The sequence below is a fragment of the Podarcis erhardii genome (genome assembly GCF_964252035.2).
Source record: "Podarcis erhardii genome assembly, chromosome: 2".
In the NCBI taxonomy this organism is placed as follows: Eukaryota; Metazoa; Chordata; class Lepidosauria; order Squamata; family Lacertidae; genus Podarcis; species Podarcis erhardii.
The window spans coordinates 3816545-3834909 of NC_138498.1; the positions used below are offsets into that span (position 1 = coordinate 3816545).

Sequence of the window (18365 nt, forward strand, 5' to 3'; positions counted from 1 at the left end):
GAGGTTGTTTCTAGCAACAGGTTCAGAACAGTGTGCCATTCTGCAATACTGCCCTATCTGCAGGCAGCTACTTAATGATCATTTAGAAGGTGATGTATTCACACATACTTTCCCTCTCTCAGGATGGGAAAGGTTGTCCAGTGGCATAATCTGCTCAATTATAAACCAGGTTTGGAAGATTATCTATATAGAACTGATTGGTTTAATTTGAGAATAGAGCTTAACACTTGCTAGATTTCATCTAATGCCATCTGTGGTATCAGAGGGTAGGTTGTTTAAGATTCCGTACAGTTCTTAGCTTTGTCACTGCCAGATGCAGAAAGAGGATCTTCCTCACTGTTTATTTGATTGCCAATTGTCTCAAGCAAGAGTAAAAATATCCTGCTGATATGTTAAAGAAAAGCACTAATTGGTCTGACCTCCAAAAGTTAGGGGGTTTTGCTTTTTAGGAATGGCTTCAGGATAACAAATAAAGCTGCTACATTTTTAATTATGTTAGCTATGCCATGGGTGGATTCTGTTAAGTGCTGGAGGAGGAGAGGGGAACACACAAGTCTGAGGCTTGCTGCAGCTCAATCTGTTCAGTGATCTGCGCACCTTGTGTGCATTATACCAGGAGAAAACAGGATGATAGAGCATTCCAGACTGATTAGTGCTTGAGCCCTAAAACAGGACAAGGGAGAGAGGTGTTAAGGCTATCTTTCTTGCTAAAATGTTTTTATTGCCAGTAGAAATTTTATTGTTGGAAGTGGGAAATTCTGAACGAAACTGACTATTTATTCTGACTATTTATTTGGTTTCTGCATAGAAAGGTGGTACATTGCTGTCCTGTGCATTTCATGCACATGCACATATTTACTTATATCAGTATCTGATGAAGTGGACTTTAGCTCATGAAGACTTATGCCACAATAAAGGGCAGTTCTGAACACATATACTAGGGGGTAAGCTCCACTGGAAATAATGGAACTTGCTTCTAAATAGACATGAATATACAGTATTTGCATTGTAAATATGTTTCTCTTTTAAGGTACCAGCAAGAGTCTACATTCTTTTTGCTATAACAACAGGCTGGTTTGCTCATCACAGTAAACCAAGGTTTATGGTTTCTTGTGAACAAGCAGTGGGGCTACTGCATGCTGCTTAGTCACTCCCACTTTGCTTTGCTCTGCATACAATAGTGAGAAACAAACCGTGTGATTTGGCTTAGTTTTGCCTGTGAACCAGTAATCATCATTTGTTTTGTTCTAATCTAGGGTTGCCATATCTTGGAAGAGAAGAAAAGAGGACAGCCTGAGCTGGGGAAAGAGGCATGTAGGGCTGCCGCTGCGGCACCCTCGCACCTCTTTCCCTGGCTCAGGCTGGCAGCAGGCACAGCATGCAGAGCAGCCCGAGCTGCCCAAGACCCCCCCCCCAAACCCCAAACCCGGACATTTCCTTTAAAATGTGAACATCCGCCCAGATGGGCATGTTAGCCCCCCCCCGACATGTCTGGGTTTTCCTGGATGTATGGCAACCTCATCTAATCAAACCATGAGTGAAAGCTAAGGTTTGTTCCTAGCTTATCAGTAATGGTTTGCTTGGGAGAAACAAACCACATCTGCTGGTTTGCACATAATGCTAAACCAAGATGCATGGTTTGCTTCACGTTGCTTCAGGCACAATTAAAACAATTACAATCAAAACAACCACACCCCTGGTATTTATAGCTCTGAGCAATGAGTAATAGGGGTAAGCCCTTACCCTTCCACTCAACAGCCATAGACTTTTATGAGTTGTACACACATCTCTTCTTGTTCTGGTTTCACAAGAAGGTTGGCAGTGGCTGGTATTGTTCCTTCTGCCTCCCACCAGGTGCTTCAAGAATGCTAATTAGTTGGTATATTAAAGGGTCATTTTGCATTATTTCCCTTTGGATTTAAATGGTTGTTAGTTCAGCTTAGCTGTTGTTTCCTGTCAGCTGCAGCAGGAACACATGATGTAGGTCTTAAAAGGTTTAGCAGCAACTTCACCCAAGGAGGATTAAGCACCTCCTTCACCCTAGCAGATCTAATGAGAAGTGTTACTGCTCACCAAAAATGCATAGGATGCTCTGCTTACCAAGAGCCCAAGCATGTAAATGCCCACCTTTCTGCCTGGCCTCATTGGTTGTACTCTCATAGCTGCTTTTCAAAGTCCCCCTTTCTGGGTCTTACACATGTCCCTCATACTGATTCTTCTCTATACAACTGCTGGCCTAGCCCCCTTTTGCCCTTCTACCTGCCTGTTTGTTCACGGCACCTGCTCTCATATATCTTTGCACCCAAAGTTTTGTTTGAATTCCTCCCAAGCAGTTGCCCTTTCAGTGAGCTGCTGTCATGTGGTGGCAAAGAGAAGGAACTTTACAGTATAGAACCTCATGTTAGAATGTCACCTCTGCCATGAACTCCCCAGGTGGCTTTAGCTCGGTCATCCTGCATCAGCTTCAGTCACCCCATCTGCACTTTGGGGATAATAATGTTCACCTAGCTTGCAAGAACGTTTTAAGAATCACAACAAAATAATGGTCTGGGTCTAGACTGAGCGGGGAATCTACATAGTGCTAAGTCACCACAAGGCTTTCTGCTTGTGCAACAGAGTGTTCTTCCCCCTGTGTGCCCCCTAAGTCTATTCTTGTTACTCTACAGAGCAGATTTGGGGAGGGTGCAGGGTGCATGCAGCGGATGGAGATGGGGAGGGAGTCCTGTTGCGCAAGGAGAAACCCTTCCCCTGATGGGATGATGATGGTGACAATAACTCGTATCTATCCATCCATCCATCCAACCAACCAACCAACCAGCCAGCCAACCAACTCCTCTGACTGGGTTGTCCCAGCCATTCTGGGCAACTTCCAGCAAACTAAAACAACAATTAAAAAAATTAGGGCTCAGTTCCAGCTGATTTTATTTCCTTTAGGGGGGAAATATTATTTACAGAAAGTATATTGACAATCTGACAGACAGTGAACTGGCATAATTAGTGATGGGTTAGTTGAATACTGACCTAAGCTGTTTGAACTTAATTGGTTGGACCTAAGTCATGAGGACTAACTTGTGCCATTGTTTCTATGGGACCTAAATTCAGCCAACTTAGTCTGGATCTAACTCAATGCACATGGAATCCTTTGAACACCTGAAAGCAAATGCTTCTTTATTTATCTACTGTGTTTATACACTTAACTCTTGTTAGTGCTTCTTGATGACCCAGCTCAGCGCTGCCCAGTGCAAAAAATGGCAGACCCTCTTCTTGTGCTTTGTCCAGCGGCTGCTTGCCTGCTATTGTTGTTAAGATGCCCAGAGTGCCTCTCTCTAGTACAGGTCAATCCAAACTAGGGGAGAAGGTGGGGAGGACATCTGGAGGGAATACAACATGCTGCCTGATTATGATATCAGGCAGTGGTTTCCTTTGTACTACAGTGTTCAGATCTGTGACAAACCCACAGTTCCCAAAACTAGAGGTGAAAGGTTTTGAGTGTGCCAGCCTCTGAATGGATCATGGGTGGAGTTTTTGGACTTCTCACAGGCATCTGGTTGTCCACTGTGAGAACAGGAAGCTGGACTAGATAAGCCACTGGCCTGATCCAACAGGGTTATTTTTATGTTCTTAGTCTTACACACAGCATTTGTATATTAAGGCAGCAACCGTTTCGCATGGAGGGTTCCGGTCCCTGCCCTCATGCATAAGTGTGCTCTGCCCCATTAGCACCCTGCCCTGCCCCCATTACGCCCTCCGTTCTGCCCTCTTCTGGGTCCAAAAGGACCTGTGCGTCAGCGATCGTGCATCAATTGGACGCGCTTAAAATGGTTACCTCCTATGTACACCTAATAATGTAAAAGTGTTACTATGGCAAACAGGTGTTCAGAAATAACATTTGTCATACAGGTACACTAATCACAATTGGGTTTGGCCTCAGCTTCCTACAAACCAACCTTTGGAGGGCCCTTGCTTAACAGAGAAGGGCCGTTCAGACCAGCATGCCATTTTGTGTGTGTGAAGAATTAAGATACTTTGTGCATTGTGCTAGCGTGCAGAATAGCAATATAAGCTCTCCTGGAAGCTGACCACATCTTGTCTGAAACCTCGGTGGTGTGTGTGTGTTCTAGCTTCCCCCCCCCGCCTGCTTCAGTGGCACTCCAGTTCAGCTTCCTCCAGCTCCTGTTACAGATGGTTGTCAAGTTCTCTCAGAAGTGTGTGCGCTGGTTGCAAAGAGCCTCATGTATCACTTTTAATTCAGGTTAACTTACTGGAAATTACTTCTAGTCTGTCCAGCATTCGAGTATTGGCTGTTTCTGACCTCAAATCTAATCACCCAGTCTATGCTAAAACCTGATAACATTAGATGTGCCCCAAGCGGGCCCTCTTGAACATTTGGTTATCTCCCAGCAGCTCTTTCTCACACACACACACACACACACACACACACACACACACAGAGAGAGAGAGAGATCTCAAAAGCTGTTTCCAGAGAGGACTCTGCGGCATATGATTGATTGATTGATTGATTACTGCCCTGCAGAAAAGGAAAGAATTAAGCAGAAGTGGCATCTTGAAATATTAATGGCTTCCTCCAAGGGCTGTTCTTGCTTCTTCCCCAGAGCAGATATATTTGACTAGGTCACAGTGCTCCCAGGAAAATCCTTGAACGGTGGCTGAAACTTTTTCTGGCGCTCAGTGGTGTGCTTCATTCTCTCCCCTCCCCATCAATCAGCATCCTGCACTCTTCCGCCTCTCCCCCCAAAGCCCTTCCATTCATTGTACTTAATCAGTTTGTGTGTTGAAAATCCTCTTAGAGCCTTCGGTTGGCTGCTTGGGATTCACTGAACCATTAAGCTAATTGGCAGATTTCAGGGAGGGAAGTCTGTATCATCTGGGATGGCTACCACTCAGTCTATTCCCTAACTCAGAGCTTTCCAAACTTTTCATGTTGGTGACACATTTTTTAAACAACATTTTGTGACACGGTAATTCAGTTTTAATAGCAAACCAGAGGTTAAGCTAACCCCTTTCCAGTTCCGGGAGGAGCATGGGGAGCATTTACGCGACACACCTACATACTGCAGCCAACACACTAACATGTTGTGACACACAGTTTGGAAAGCTCTGCCCTAACTAATAAAGCCAGGACTAAAATGGGTGGGGTTGTGGCATTCAGGGTCCTCTTAAGGCCAGATTTGAGAACTTCTGGGCCTTCAGATGTCGTTTGTTGTGTAACCATACCCATGATATGGGTTCCCCACATGCTTCTTTTGACCTGGGTACAAGGCTGCATGGGATGACAGCCAGAAGTGCCCAAAACAGGATGTACGTTTGTTTCTCAGATCCTCTTTCTGAGTATCTGCGTAATGAACTAGGCAGCATCTTGTGCAACAGTCTGGAGGGAAGTGTGTCACATGATCATGCATCACACCAAAATGAGCCAGCTCAGTTAAAAGAAGCTGCAGATCATGGAAGCACAGTTCAAAAGTTGAAAGGAGCATCTTTCCTAACAATTCTTGTTAAACCTATTACTATTAGCTTAAAGTTGCTGACTCTGAAAATGGTTCTGAAGCCTCAGTTGGTGCAAAATGCAGTGGTCAAAAATTAGACTGATGCCTCTCAACTTTGATCATATGTCACCAGTCTTAAATGAACTCCAGTGGCTGCCTCTTTGTGTCTGATCCCAATTCAGAGCATTGGTGCTTTTGCTTAAAGCTCTTTTAAAGCTTAAGAACCAAGTGATTGAGCTACCCTGCCCACACAACACCACCAGCCACTGATGCCCTTCTCCCAAATGCCACCTCCATCAGAGGTGAGGTTTGTTAAAACTCATGAGAGGTGTGTGCTTTGTTCCTGTTGTTTTGTTTCACCCCTTCCCCTATTTGGGAGTTAAGCCTGGCACCAATTTTGCTGTTTTTCAGATGCCAGGCAAAAACTTTTACAACATTTTTACTAGCATAGATAGTGGTGCTGTGGTCTAAACCACAGAGCCTAGGGCTTGCCGATCAGAAGGTCTGCGGTTCGAATCCCTGCGGGGTGAGCTCCTGTTGCTCAGTCCCAGCTCCTGCCAACTTAGCAGTTCGAAAGAATGTCAAAGTTCATGTAGATAAATAGGTACCGCTCCGGCGGGAAGGTAAACGGCGTTTCCGTGCACTGCTCTGGTTCGCCAGAAGCTGCTTAGTCCTGCTGGCCACATGACCCAGAAGCTGTACACTAGCTCCCTTGGCCAATAAAGCGAGATGAGTGCCGCAACCCCAGAGTCGTCCGCGACTGGACCTAACTATCAGGGGTCCCTTTACCTTTGAAGTCATATTTGCACTTCTTTCTCCTGATTGTTTTGAGTGTACTCTGGTGTTGTTTTATTTGTTCTTTTGCAAACTACTTTGAAATGTTTGATAGAAGGTGGTATATAAAGATTTTAAGTAAGTAATAAAATTGAGTGAATTTCCCAAGGAGTGTCTGCGTTTCTTAACCTGTAGATGCAGCACCTCTAGACAGAATAGTAGCTTTTATAAGAATAGGTAGAATAAGAGAAATTATCCCAATTTCTCTTTAGCTGATAGCAAGATCTCATCTAATTGAAACCACCCCCAGCTTTATGACACACTATTGACTTTGTGTGATTGACAAAAACTTCCTATAAATCTATCTGCAAGCCATGCACATTTGAATTTAGGTCAGACTGAAGTCAGAAGATCATAGACCTCTAATATAAACTATAAATAATGTGAATGGATGTGATATAAATCCAGATTGATACATCTATAGGTTGTTTTTGATGATGTTATTATTATTTCTAAAGTACCTGTGCATGCTTTCTAGAGTAGAGTCTGAAAGCACTTGGTGCAGCTACCTTGCTGAAGCTAAGCAGCCCTTTGTTTGGTCCCTGTTTGGATGGGTGACTCCCTGGGATCCACATGCACAACATTGCCTTTGGTTCTACAGTAGAAGAATGGTTGGATGTAAATGTAGGTGATAGATAGATAGATGATAGATAGATAGATAGATAGATAGATAGCTATAAACACATCCTGATCAAATTTGCAGATCAAATTTGCATCCTGATCAAATTTGCAGATGACACCAAACTGGGAGGGGTGGCTAACACCCCAGAGGACAGGATCACACTTCAAAACGACCTTGACAGATTAGAGAACTGGGCCAAAACAAACAAGATGAATTTTAACAGGGAGAAATGTAAAGTATTGCACTTGGGCAAAAAAAATGAGAGGCACAAATACAAGATGGGTGACACCTGGCTTGAGAGCAGTACATGTGAAAAGGATCTAGGAGTCTTGGTTGACCACAAACTTGACATGAGCCAACAGTGTGACGCGGCAGCTAAAAAAGCCAATGCAATTCTGGGCAGCATCAATAGGAGTATAGCATCTAGATCAAGGGAAGTAATAGTGCCACTGTATTCTGCTCTGGTCAGACCTCACCTGGAGTACTGTGTCCAGTTCTGGGCACTGGACAAACTGGAACGTGTCCAGAGGAGGGCAACCAAAATGGTCAAAGGCCTGGAAACAATGCCTTATGAAGAACGGCTAAGGGAGCTGGGCATGTTTAGCCTGGAGAAGAGGAGGTTAAGGGGTGATATGATAGCCATGTTCAAATATATAAAAGGATGTCACATAGAGGAGGGAGAAAGGTTGTTTTCTGCTGCTCCAGAGAAGCGGACACGGAGCAATGGTTCCAAACTACAAGAAAGAAGATTCCACCTAAACATTAGGAAGAACTTCCTGACAGTAAGAGCTGTTCGACAGTGGAATTTGCTGCCCAGGAGTGTGGTGGAGTCTCCTTCTTTGGAGGTCTTTAAGCAGAGGCTTGACAACCATATGTCAGGAGTGCTCTGATGGTGTTTCCTGCTTGGCAGGGGGTTGGACTCGATGGCCCTTGTGGTCTCTTCCAACTCTAGGATTCTATGATTCTACATACAGACCATCATACACTTGACATTTCTCCAATATGACCTTGCTGTTCATACTTGGGGCATGTCAAGTGCATGCTCGCAGATGGTTTTAAGAATCACAGTGGAAGATAAAAGATGTAGGCTGTGTAGTTAATAAACTGTATGGACTTTTCTTTGTTGGTGCAGTGAGGAGTCATGCCTGTGAACAGGACCAGTTTGGCAAACCAGGTGGCTGCTCTGACATCTGCCTTCTTGGAAACAGCCACAAGACCCGGACATGCCGGTGCCGGTCAGGATTCAGCCTAGGCAGCGATGGAAAGTCTTGCAAAAGTAAGTGGCCTGCAGACACTGGGGTGAGGTGGGGCCAAGCCAGGCTGGGAGGGTGAGGTGGGGAGGAAGCTTTGCCTTTCAGTTTTAGTCAGCAACAATTTGCCTGAATGGTCTCACCCTGTGAATCATGGTTGTCAGCCAGCATATATTATACAAAGGTGTTTGGTGAGACTGGGTCACTTATGCACCCTGTTGACAAATAGGGAACATTGTGGCGGCAAAAGCAAAGTCGAGAGTGGGACCGATGACTGGTGAATTTATTCAGGGCAAAGAAACAGGGGAGAGACTTGGAAACTCATGACAGAATCCTAAGATTTGAGTATTTTTTGGCGGAGTTGGGCCAACTCTGGATGAATCCACCACCACTTCACCCTGTGCCATAGCATGGCTTTCCAGCAAAATAAGCAAATATATTATGCAGGAGTCAGAAGGTAGCACCATTTTATCACCACAGCATTGTCCATTTGTATCCTGATTGGTGCTAGCAAACCCACCATGACAGCCTTGTGGGGAAATAAGTCTTGGCCCCAAGCTCCCTGTTGGCCTGGAGGAAGAGCAGCACAGAGGGAGTGCTAGAGGGGCACTTGGGAGCCCAGATCTCCCCACTGAGCTCTCTCTCTCGGGATTGGTGTGTGTGTGTGTGTCCTGAATGTGCCAGCATTATTTCATGAGCCTGTGGCTTATGGCCTAATGGCTCTTCTCCTTATGGGAAGCTGATACTTTTAACATTCCATACATGAGGTAGTAGGCAAAGGTCCTACCCAGGCATCCTGCCACCATCAGATCTCCACTAAAGAAAAGCCCCAAGTGACCTCTGAACTACTGCCTATGTGATCTGGGTGCAAGGGAGCAGAGGCACACATGAAATCAGCCGCAGCTAGAGTTCCCGGAATACCAGATGATGCAATGTGACAGATGTACTGTATGAGCCAATCTGTTTGTGGATATAAAGCTGCTGGTCTAGAGTCCAACTTGTGGTTGGTTTTAGGCCAGGAAAAATCCTTGCACAAGAAGGGATACGGGTTGCCAGATAAATACCACAGTGTGAAAAGCTGTTAGTCACCAAGCATCTGTCCTCCTTCTTCTTCTTAACTCATCAGTTCAATGGAAAAGGCCAGAACCTGCAAACCTTCCTGATCTCCAGTTTTCCTTCGATCTCATAGATACTGACTATGCCCTAGAGGCTGAAGACCAAGCAGTTGGCTGGGTTTCCTTGGCTGTAGACTAGGCACAAACAGATTAAGTTTAGAAGTGGAAGGGAAAATGCTTAGCAGCCCGAGTGAACAAATGCTCAGTGGTCCTCATGATTCTGAGCAAGAGCTTGTGGATATGGGGGCAGTATTGCTGAAAGACAGTAAATGCAGCGAGGGCTCACAGTGCCTTGCCCTGTAGCTCCTATGAGGCTTCCAAATGTATAATTTTAAAATTCCTCTCTTCCCCCCCACCCTAGCAACATTAGGACTGTGATTTCCACAAGCAGATCAGTAAAATTATTTCACGTGATGCATTCCACTTAAGGGATTGTTGTCCCAAAACGTGGACAACTTTCTACCCCTCTTTACAGGCATTGCTTCGTGCACTATGCAGTCACATGGCCAGCTACTTGCCCTTAACCATCCTTCTGTTCTTACCCAAACATGCCAAATGTAATTGTAGCATATAAGCCAATTGAGCTATATGACTCCAAATGTATGGGGTGTGGTTTTTTTTGTATGTTGGATTATTTGCTCTCTAGGGCTGGTGTTTAGCTATTGCTTGCTTACGATTTTAAGCAGCATGGGAGAGAATTTGCAGCTATGCAGTCTTCCAATGCAAAATATGCAACAGTTTGCAACAAGTAAATGAACTTGAGGAATCAAAACAGAAGTTCAAATATATGCAGGTGACATTGTTTTCAGATAGCTGCTTTCTGACCTAGCAAGCGGAAACTAGCTCTGGTCCTCTCTGCTTCCCCTGTTTTCAAGAATAGAGATGACTACTGCTTGTCTTTTTGTGGTTGTAGGTGGAAATTAGATGCACCATATGGAGGCTGACTTTAAAAGGGGATTGAACAAATGATGGATAAGTCTTTCAGTGGCTACAGATCATGATAGTTATATGCAGTCTCCAAGTTTTAAGAGGCAAATATGCCTCTGAATACCAGTCGCTGGGGAGCAGCAGGGGAAGAGTGACGGTTGCCTTTGTGCCTTGTTTGTAGGCTGCCCAAAGGCATCTGGTTGGCTGCCATGGAAAACAGGATGGTGGGCTAGATGGACAGTTGGGCTTATTCAGCAGGGCTCTTCTTACTGGTTTTAGTTTGGTCATTGTGGAAGACAGGAGTGCCCAAGCTTCTAGATGAGCTTCAGTGCAAATCAAAGTTAGTCTAGCTTTGTTGTTTTGATGCTTCCCATTGTCATTTTCCAGAGCCAGAGCACGAGCTGTTCCTTGTTTATGGCAAAGGTCGGCCAGGCATCATCCGTGGGATGGACATGGGGGCCAAAGTTCCCGATGAGCACATGATCCCCATTGAAAACTTGATGAACCCCAGGGCCCTGGATTTCCATGCAGAGACTGGCTTCATTTACTTTGCTGACACCACCAGCTACCTGATTGGGCGACAGAAGATTGATGGAACAGACAGGGAAACAATCCTGAAAGATGGTATGTACCCCTTTCATCCAGGCAATTGTCTGCTTCAGTATCTTAGGTGCTGGTCTGGTTTCCTTGTACAGTCTGTGTGGGGCTTGGAGTAGAGAGAGCGAGGTTCAAGTGCCTACTTACAAGAAAGGGTAGAATTTGGATTTTGGTACACAATTTTGCTCAGAACGTAGGCCAGCTGGTGGGTGTCAGAAAAGTGCACAGCACAGCACAGATTGTACTATTTTCACGCATAGATTTCTTTATGTTTTTTCTTGGGTACCAACCCGAATGTTGTGTTCTGCTGCTGAATCTCTCTTTGTGTGTCTTTTTCAGAGTAGGTGTGGTCTGCACATGTGTGTCCATCATGCCTCGTGCCTTGTCTGTTTCAGTAGAAATCAAACCAACGGAGTACATGGCACCATTCATATGGCCGTGTCACTTTCACTTCAGTCCTCAGTTTCTGATGCATCCCCATCTGCCTGGCTTGCTTTTGCTTTTGCTTTTGCTGAGCATGATTGTTGATTTTAACTCCTTCTAGGCATTCACAATGTGGAAGGCATCGCTGTGGACTGGATGGGGAACAACCTCTACTGGACTGATGATGGGCCCAAGAAGACAATCAGTGTTGCCCGGCTATCAAAGGCTGCACAGACCAGGAAGACTCTGATTGAAGGACAGATGACTCATCCTCGAGCCATTGTGGTGGACCCCTTGAATGGGTGGGTGTCACCATGCCATTCCAATGAGGACCAGGCAGCCTACTTTTGGCTGCTGTTTAATAAGGATGGGAATGTAACAGGGATACAAAGCAAAAAGTGGGCATGCACAGCATCTGTTATCCAAACTTCACAGAATTGTTCTAATAGGGAAGGGGAGAATCACACCACCTTGAGTTCCTTGGAGGAAAGATGGGATATGAATTAAATAAACAAGCTGGCCAAGAGGAATAAGATAGGCTGAACACCTCCAAGCTTGTGGGAAGGGAAGTATTGTTGCACACCACCCCAGTCTCTGAGCAGAGTAAAATTTCAGGGGTTCCAGGCACACTTGCCCAAGGTCTGTGTTTCCTTTTGGAAGTGAGGCACAATGGAGTCTATGGTGTCTTGACAATACAGTGGAACCTCGGTTGCTGAATGTAATTCGTTCCGGAAGACCGTTCGACTTCTGAAATGTTCAACAACCGAGGCACAATTGCCAGTTGGTAATTGCAATGGAGAAAATGGAGAAACGCGCCTCAGAAGACATTCAGCTTCTGAGGCACATTCGAAAATGGAAGCGTTCACTTCCAGGTTGTCGTCATTCGAAAGCCGAAACATTCGACTTCTGAAGCTTTCGACAATCAAGGTTCCACTGTATATGGTTTATTTATACATATATACAACCTGCGACTATGATGGAAGGGTTCACAGCATTCATAAACAAAGAGGGTCTTGCTTCTCCCATAGCTGCAGCCCTGCATTCAAACAGTCATCAGCCATGACTCTTGACCATCTCTCTAGCTTGCTGCATTTTACAGACTTCCACCATTACCAGACTGCAACCTTTTTTCTCCTAGCTCACATCATGGTCAACATTGAAAGCCCAATCTTAAACACTACTCTACTTCAAACTCTGGCCTTTGTCTTTCTAAGCAACTCAGAGCTGGAGGAGGGGCTGCTCCCAAAAGCTGTGCGAGAGAGTCCCCTCTCTTTGTCTTGTCTTTCTTAAGGGCTCATCTCCCAGGCAATTTCCGGACATGAGAAGCTTACCTGGCTTATATTCTAATACTTGCTAAATCTAGCGTCTGACATCTGGTTTTAACACTCCAAGCATTGATTAAATTCTAACATTTACTGAATCCAGGAGTTGAGGGTGTCTAGCACCCGAAAACTCATAACAGTATATACCTTCAGCCCCAATAGCAAACCTTTCTTTGCCTGCTGACTGCAACTTCTTCAGTGTCTTACATAAAGGAATTCCTGGCAGTAGCGGCCTGTTTTTGACTAGATTATGCTAGGCCTGGATTTGTCCGGAGCTGTAGCCCTACGTTCCAAATAGTGTCACTCACATGTTTGTGCAGTTCATTGAGCCTCTTGCATGTGATATGGGCCAGAGAGTTTTCACTCACCAGGAGGGAATTGTTTTGGTTCGTTTCCTGCTGCATCGACTCCCCAAAGACTTCAGCTCAAGAGTTCATTCTGTTTTCACACTGGTGTCTCTAGGGCTGCCAGTCCCTGGGGGATTAAAAGGCCACATCCTGCTCTTAGGAGCTGCTCAGACAGGCCCAGCAGGGAGTGGAATTGCAATGTGTACACACTCACAAGCTCTCTGTCTTGAGTCAGGAAGCACAGTGGGTGGGTGGGGAAAGGCAAAGAGGGGGGCAATAAACTTTAATTCCATCAGATGAGCTGTTTCTTCCTTGTCCCTATCACTATTATCAATAGTGTGTGTGTGTGTGTGTGTGTGTGTGTGTGTGTGTGTGTGTGTGTGTATGTATATACGCTGTGATTATTCTCCATCACTCCCTTTCCTCCACCCCACCTGCTCAGCTCATCAGACAGGGTTCAATAATCTTAATTTCCAAGTATTTCCAAGTCTCGATGCTGGTCATTCAGAAGAGCCAATTGCTGTTCCACCTGACCTTTCAAGCTTGCATGTGTCTGTATCTGTTCGTGCAATGCTTTTCCAGACAGTACAGCGCAGTGTATCTGGCGATGATTGAATTAGCCATGCTCTGCTTGGTTAATATGAATAAGTGAGATGTGCAGGGCCCAAGTAGGTATTTAAAGAGAACATGTTCCTGAGGAAGGAAGGGGAGAGGAGAACCCTGTCACTCAGCATCTTCTAATAGAGAACTTCTGCTCTTGAACATTTGCCTCTCTACTTGTCCTCTCAGCTGCCACTTCTGCTGCACTAGTTGGCATAAATGGGAGGGGGAGGCTGTCTTAAAGCCTTTTGCAAAAGAGTTATTTGAAGCAGCATCTTGTCCCTTCTCCTTTAAACTTCAGAGTGAGCAGGTGGGCAGAGGGAGTGTCTCCCAGCCCCTGACACCACCTGCCCACGTGCTTAAAAGACCCCTTTGTCAAATGCTTGAAGACAGCTGTCTTAAAGCTGCAAAGTGCTGCAAAGAAGCAATCTCTCCTCTCCTTTAAACAAGTGGGTGATAGCTGGGCAGGTGAGATAACTCCTTTACAGACCCCTTTGGATAACTGTGTGCCCCCTGCCCCAGGAAACCAAAGCTCTCAGGTTGGGAACCTCTGTGCCAAAAGTGTGGCCTGGTTTGCTGGGTGGTTTTTTCTTTTTTCCCCCTTTTTTATTTTTAAATAATATTTATTAAATTTTCCAATAAGAACATACAAATACAAAACAACTACAATGAAAACAAACACAAACAAAAAACAAGTATAATTTCAAAACTTATTTTCTCAACCTAATTTCCCCGACTTCCTCATACCTCACCGTTTTGTATTCTAGTTTCATTATCCCATCAGCAACTCCATTCCCTTATTTCCCAAAAGTTTTTTACTAATTCCATTCCTTTTCTTACTCTAATGTCTCTGAAAACCAATATTTTTAAGTCCATGTCAATCTAACATTCTTTAATCTTGTAATATTTATTAAGATAGTCCTTAAATTTCTTCCAATCTTCTTCCACTGTCTCTTTCTCCTGGTCTCGGATTCTGCCCGTCATCTCTGCGAGTCCCATGTAGTCTGTCATCTTCATCTGCCATTCTTCTAGAGTGGGTAGATCTGATGTCTTCCAATACTTTGCAATAAGGATCCTTGCTGCTGTTGTGGCATACAAAAACAAAGTTCTGTCCTTCTTTAACACCACATGGCTGACCATACCCAGGAGAAAGGCCTCTGGTTTCTTCAGGAAAGTGTATTTAAACATCTTTTTCATTTCATTATATATCATTTCCCAGAAAGCCTTAATCCTTGGGCATGTCCACCAGAGGTGAAAGAATGAGCCTTCATTTTCTTTACACTTCCAACATTTGTTATCTGACAAGTGGTAAATTTTTGCAAGCTTGACTGGGGTCATGTACCACCTATAGATCATTTTCATAATATTTTCTCTCAAGGCGTTACACGCCATAAATTTCATGCCGGTGGTCCACAACCTTTTGGTTTGCTGGGTGGTTTTGCAGCTAAATGTAGATGGGACTTTGTGAAAAGGAATGCAGTACACTGTGGGGTTATAGTCTCTCTCTCTCAGTCTCTCTCTCTCTCTATTAATATATTATAGAATGCAATTTATGTTTAATGTGTTAAAAAGAAAAGAAGAAAATGGAGAAACAAAGGATGCAGAACTTAAGCATAATTGGTTTTTCTTTTCTCCTCTATTTTTGCTTTTGATACATAAGCTGGATGTACTGGACTGACTGGGAGGAAGACCCAAAAGATAGCAAGAGGGGAAAGATAGAAAAGGCTTGGATGGATGGCACCCACCGCACCGTCTTCATCACCTCCAAAACTGTCCTGTGGCCCAATGGACTGAGCCTTGATATTCCGGCTAAGGTGCTGTACTGGGTGGATGCATTTTATGACCGGATTGAGATGGTTACACTGGATGGCACAGAACGCAAGGTCAGTATCAGCTCTGCCTCTGCCTCTCACACTGGGGCATATTCCTGCCCTTTTCTTCAGTTACCTACACCTGCTTCCCTCTCTTCTCTGCCCAGTGATTTCATGCAAGGCTCAAGCACCTGTTTGCCTTGTGTCTTTCTGAGTTGTTTGTAAGCTGTATTTGTTCTCTTTCTCTATCTCTGGGCTTGAACCCATATGGAGAGTAATAGACATTCCTCTGACTGCTTTAACAGCTGTAGCATATCTAGCAAAAGGCACACCCCTGAAAGTGTGTGAGGATGGGCGGAGTGTAAAATTTTAATTGCTGGAGGTGTGTGCTTTAAGGATGAGGGTATAGCCTTCCAATGGAAGGAAAGGTGGCGGGGTCCCTATAGTGGGGAGATCCAGATTTATACTATTTTGAAGACTTGGGGCATTCAGAGTGGTGCTTTGGGAGGGAGGGACTTAGGACACACCTCCCTGTAGCATCTCAGGTACCATCCAATAGGTTGCATGTAACTCTAGTGCAGCTGCCATAATCACTGCAAAACATTAATGGTGTTTGCCCTTGCAGAGACAAAAACATCTGTTTACCATCCACTTCAGTTTGCAGCTTGAATGCTGGTGAGCAGCAATTTCCACATGATGAAAGTACAATGTTTGTAATAGTGCAGCATGGAATTCCATTTGCTGAAATCAATGGACACGATGAAAATAGGTTCATTAATTTCAGTGGGTCCGTTCTGAGTAGAACTCACTGAATACAACATTATATTTATTTACATTATTGCATTTATCACAGGAACATAGGAGGTTGCTTTACACTGAGTCAGACCACTGTATTGCTAGCTCATTATCGCCCTGCATCATCTGGCAGCAGCTCTCCAGGATTTCAAGGGCTGAAGATTCTGGAATTGAGCCTGGGTCCCTCTGCAGTTGCTCTAGCAGCCAGCTATTGGCCTATGCTGCATCTTGGGTCTGAAAAAGGCATCACTAGAGTGGTATTTGGGTGGTTAGTTAAGAAGAATGACAGCATATCTAGAAATGCCCATTTTTGTCTCTCTTTTCCCCTCCTCATGCAGGTTGTGTATGATGGTAATGAACTGAACCATGCCTTTGGGCTGTGCCACTATGACAACTTCCTTTTCTGGACAGAGTACCGGAGCGGTATCATCTATCGCTTGGACCAGACGTCCAAGGCCGTTAAGCTTTTGCGCAATGAGCGTCCGCCAATCTTTGAGATCCGCATGTATGATGCTCAGCAGCAGCAAGGTGCGTGGCAGGGCAGCCACAGGAGGTTTCTTGCAACTCAGCCACTGACAGCTTCTTATCCAAGTAGGCTGTGCAGGAATAGCGAAGGCACTGTAGGGAATCAGGATCCCAGGTAGTCGAGGCAGGGGACATACACACATGTGCTTCATTTATTATCTGCCCTCTGGTTTCTTGTGGTACAGAAAGGATCTTTTAATTTTTCCAGGCACTGAGGCAGAACCTAAGTGCAGTTTTGCATGGCAAAGTATTGCTGTGGTTACTTACAACTGCAAAAAGCCATGTTTGCAGATACATCTTTTGTCTGAGTCGCAATCAGCACAATGGTGTGCGGAGCGATTCAAATGAGGATGGGTGTTTTAACCGCTGTGGGGTCAATGAGCTTGTTATCGGCTTGCTACATTGCTTTAGATGCCTTCTGTAAACCTCTTTATTTCATTAAGCCCTCTCAGACATATAATTTAGTTACCTATATAGATAGCAAAAAAATTATTGATTTTGTGTTTTAATGATAATTATTTTGCTACAATATGTGGATTTTAATTATGTTTTATCTACAGTTTTATTATTCACACTACTTATTTGATCAATTGATAAATCTTTTTGAGTTCAAAAAGAATTTCTAAGTTCCTTATAAGATCTTAATATTTTAAAGTTCCCTAGACTTTTGAATTGAAGTTACAGATAGGTAGCCGTGTTGGTCTGCCATAGTCAAAACAAAACAAATTCCTTCCAGTAGCACCTTAAAGACCAACTAAGTCAGTTCTTGGTATGAGCTTTCGTGTGCATGCACACTGAAGAAGTGTGCATGCACACGAAAGCTCATACCAAGAACTGACTTAGTTGGTCTTTAAGGTGCTACTGGAAGGAATTTGTTTTGTTTTGAATTGAAGTTCATAGTTACCCAGCCAGATGCTTTGCCTTCAGCTGGGTGAAAGTGAGTAAAGGAGAGTTGGATAAGAAGGAGCAGGAGTCTCTGAATATATCTTCTATTCATCAGGAACTGGACTGGAATTTTTCATCTGTTACATCCATTTTATTTTACCGACATAGGCACACTGACATAAGGTTTAGATCATGGATGTCCATAGTCTTAGTTAGGGCAAAGTGTTAATTAGGTCTCCTGCTTTGTCAGCAGTTCCAGCATTTTCTTCAAAACAGTCCAAGACTGTTATGGTTTCTAGTATATTGTTGGTTATGATGTTTTCTTAACCTTATCACCAGGCTCTTATTACCCAAAATGTCAGTGTCTCGCATGGCTGTCTCTACGATTCAGCAGCGTTTCAACCAGCTTCTGCAAAGTATCACGTTGATGAACTTTTCCATCACTGTTATCCATTTTGATCCATCAAACCTGCTCAAAAGTTGATGCTGGTCCTTAGAAAGGATATAACATTAGGAACTTTGACCTAGGCCAGTGATGGCAAACATTTTATAGACCGATATAATAAGCATCACTTATTTATCTGCAAAGTGCCAACATGACAATTTAAGCTGAGTACTGAGGTTTTAGTTTAGAAAAAACAACATATTTTGTCTTAAAAGAAAAACACAATAACAGAGCTTTCAGTGATACAAACAACTTGTAAAAGTTTGCATTAAGATGATCCAAACTCCAGCCCGAGCAAGCGTTTTTGGCATTGGCTCTCTGAGCGCATGCAGAGCGGCGCCCCCCATCATGCCACCATTTTCT

At 44.2% G+C, this 18365-nt stretch overlaps 1 protein-coding gene across 5 annotated transcripts in view; it reads left to right on the forward strand.

The window, feature by feature from the left end:
* The window catches only part of LRP1 (LDL receptor related protein 1), a 318544-nt gene that overhangs the window by 183705 nt on the left and 116474 nt on the right, over positions 1-18365 (forward strand). For all 5 annotated transcript variants that reach the window (XM_081851654.1, XM_081851656.1, XM_081851655.1 and 2 more), the window contains 5 exons: positions 8093-8236; positions 10640-10876; positions 11394-11574; positions 15202-15424; positions 16486-16675. In XM_081851654.1, coding sequence (XP_081707780.1) covers positions 8093-8236; positions 10640-10876; positions 11394-11574; positions 15202-15424; positions 16486-16675 — 975 coding nt within the window. The remainder of the gene's footprint in view (positions 1-8092; positions 8237-10639; positions 10877-11393; positions 11575-15201; positions 15425-16485; positions 16676-18365) is intronic.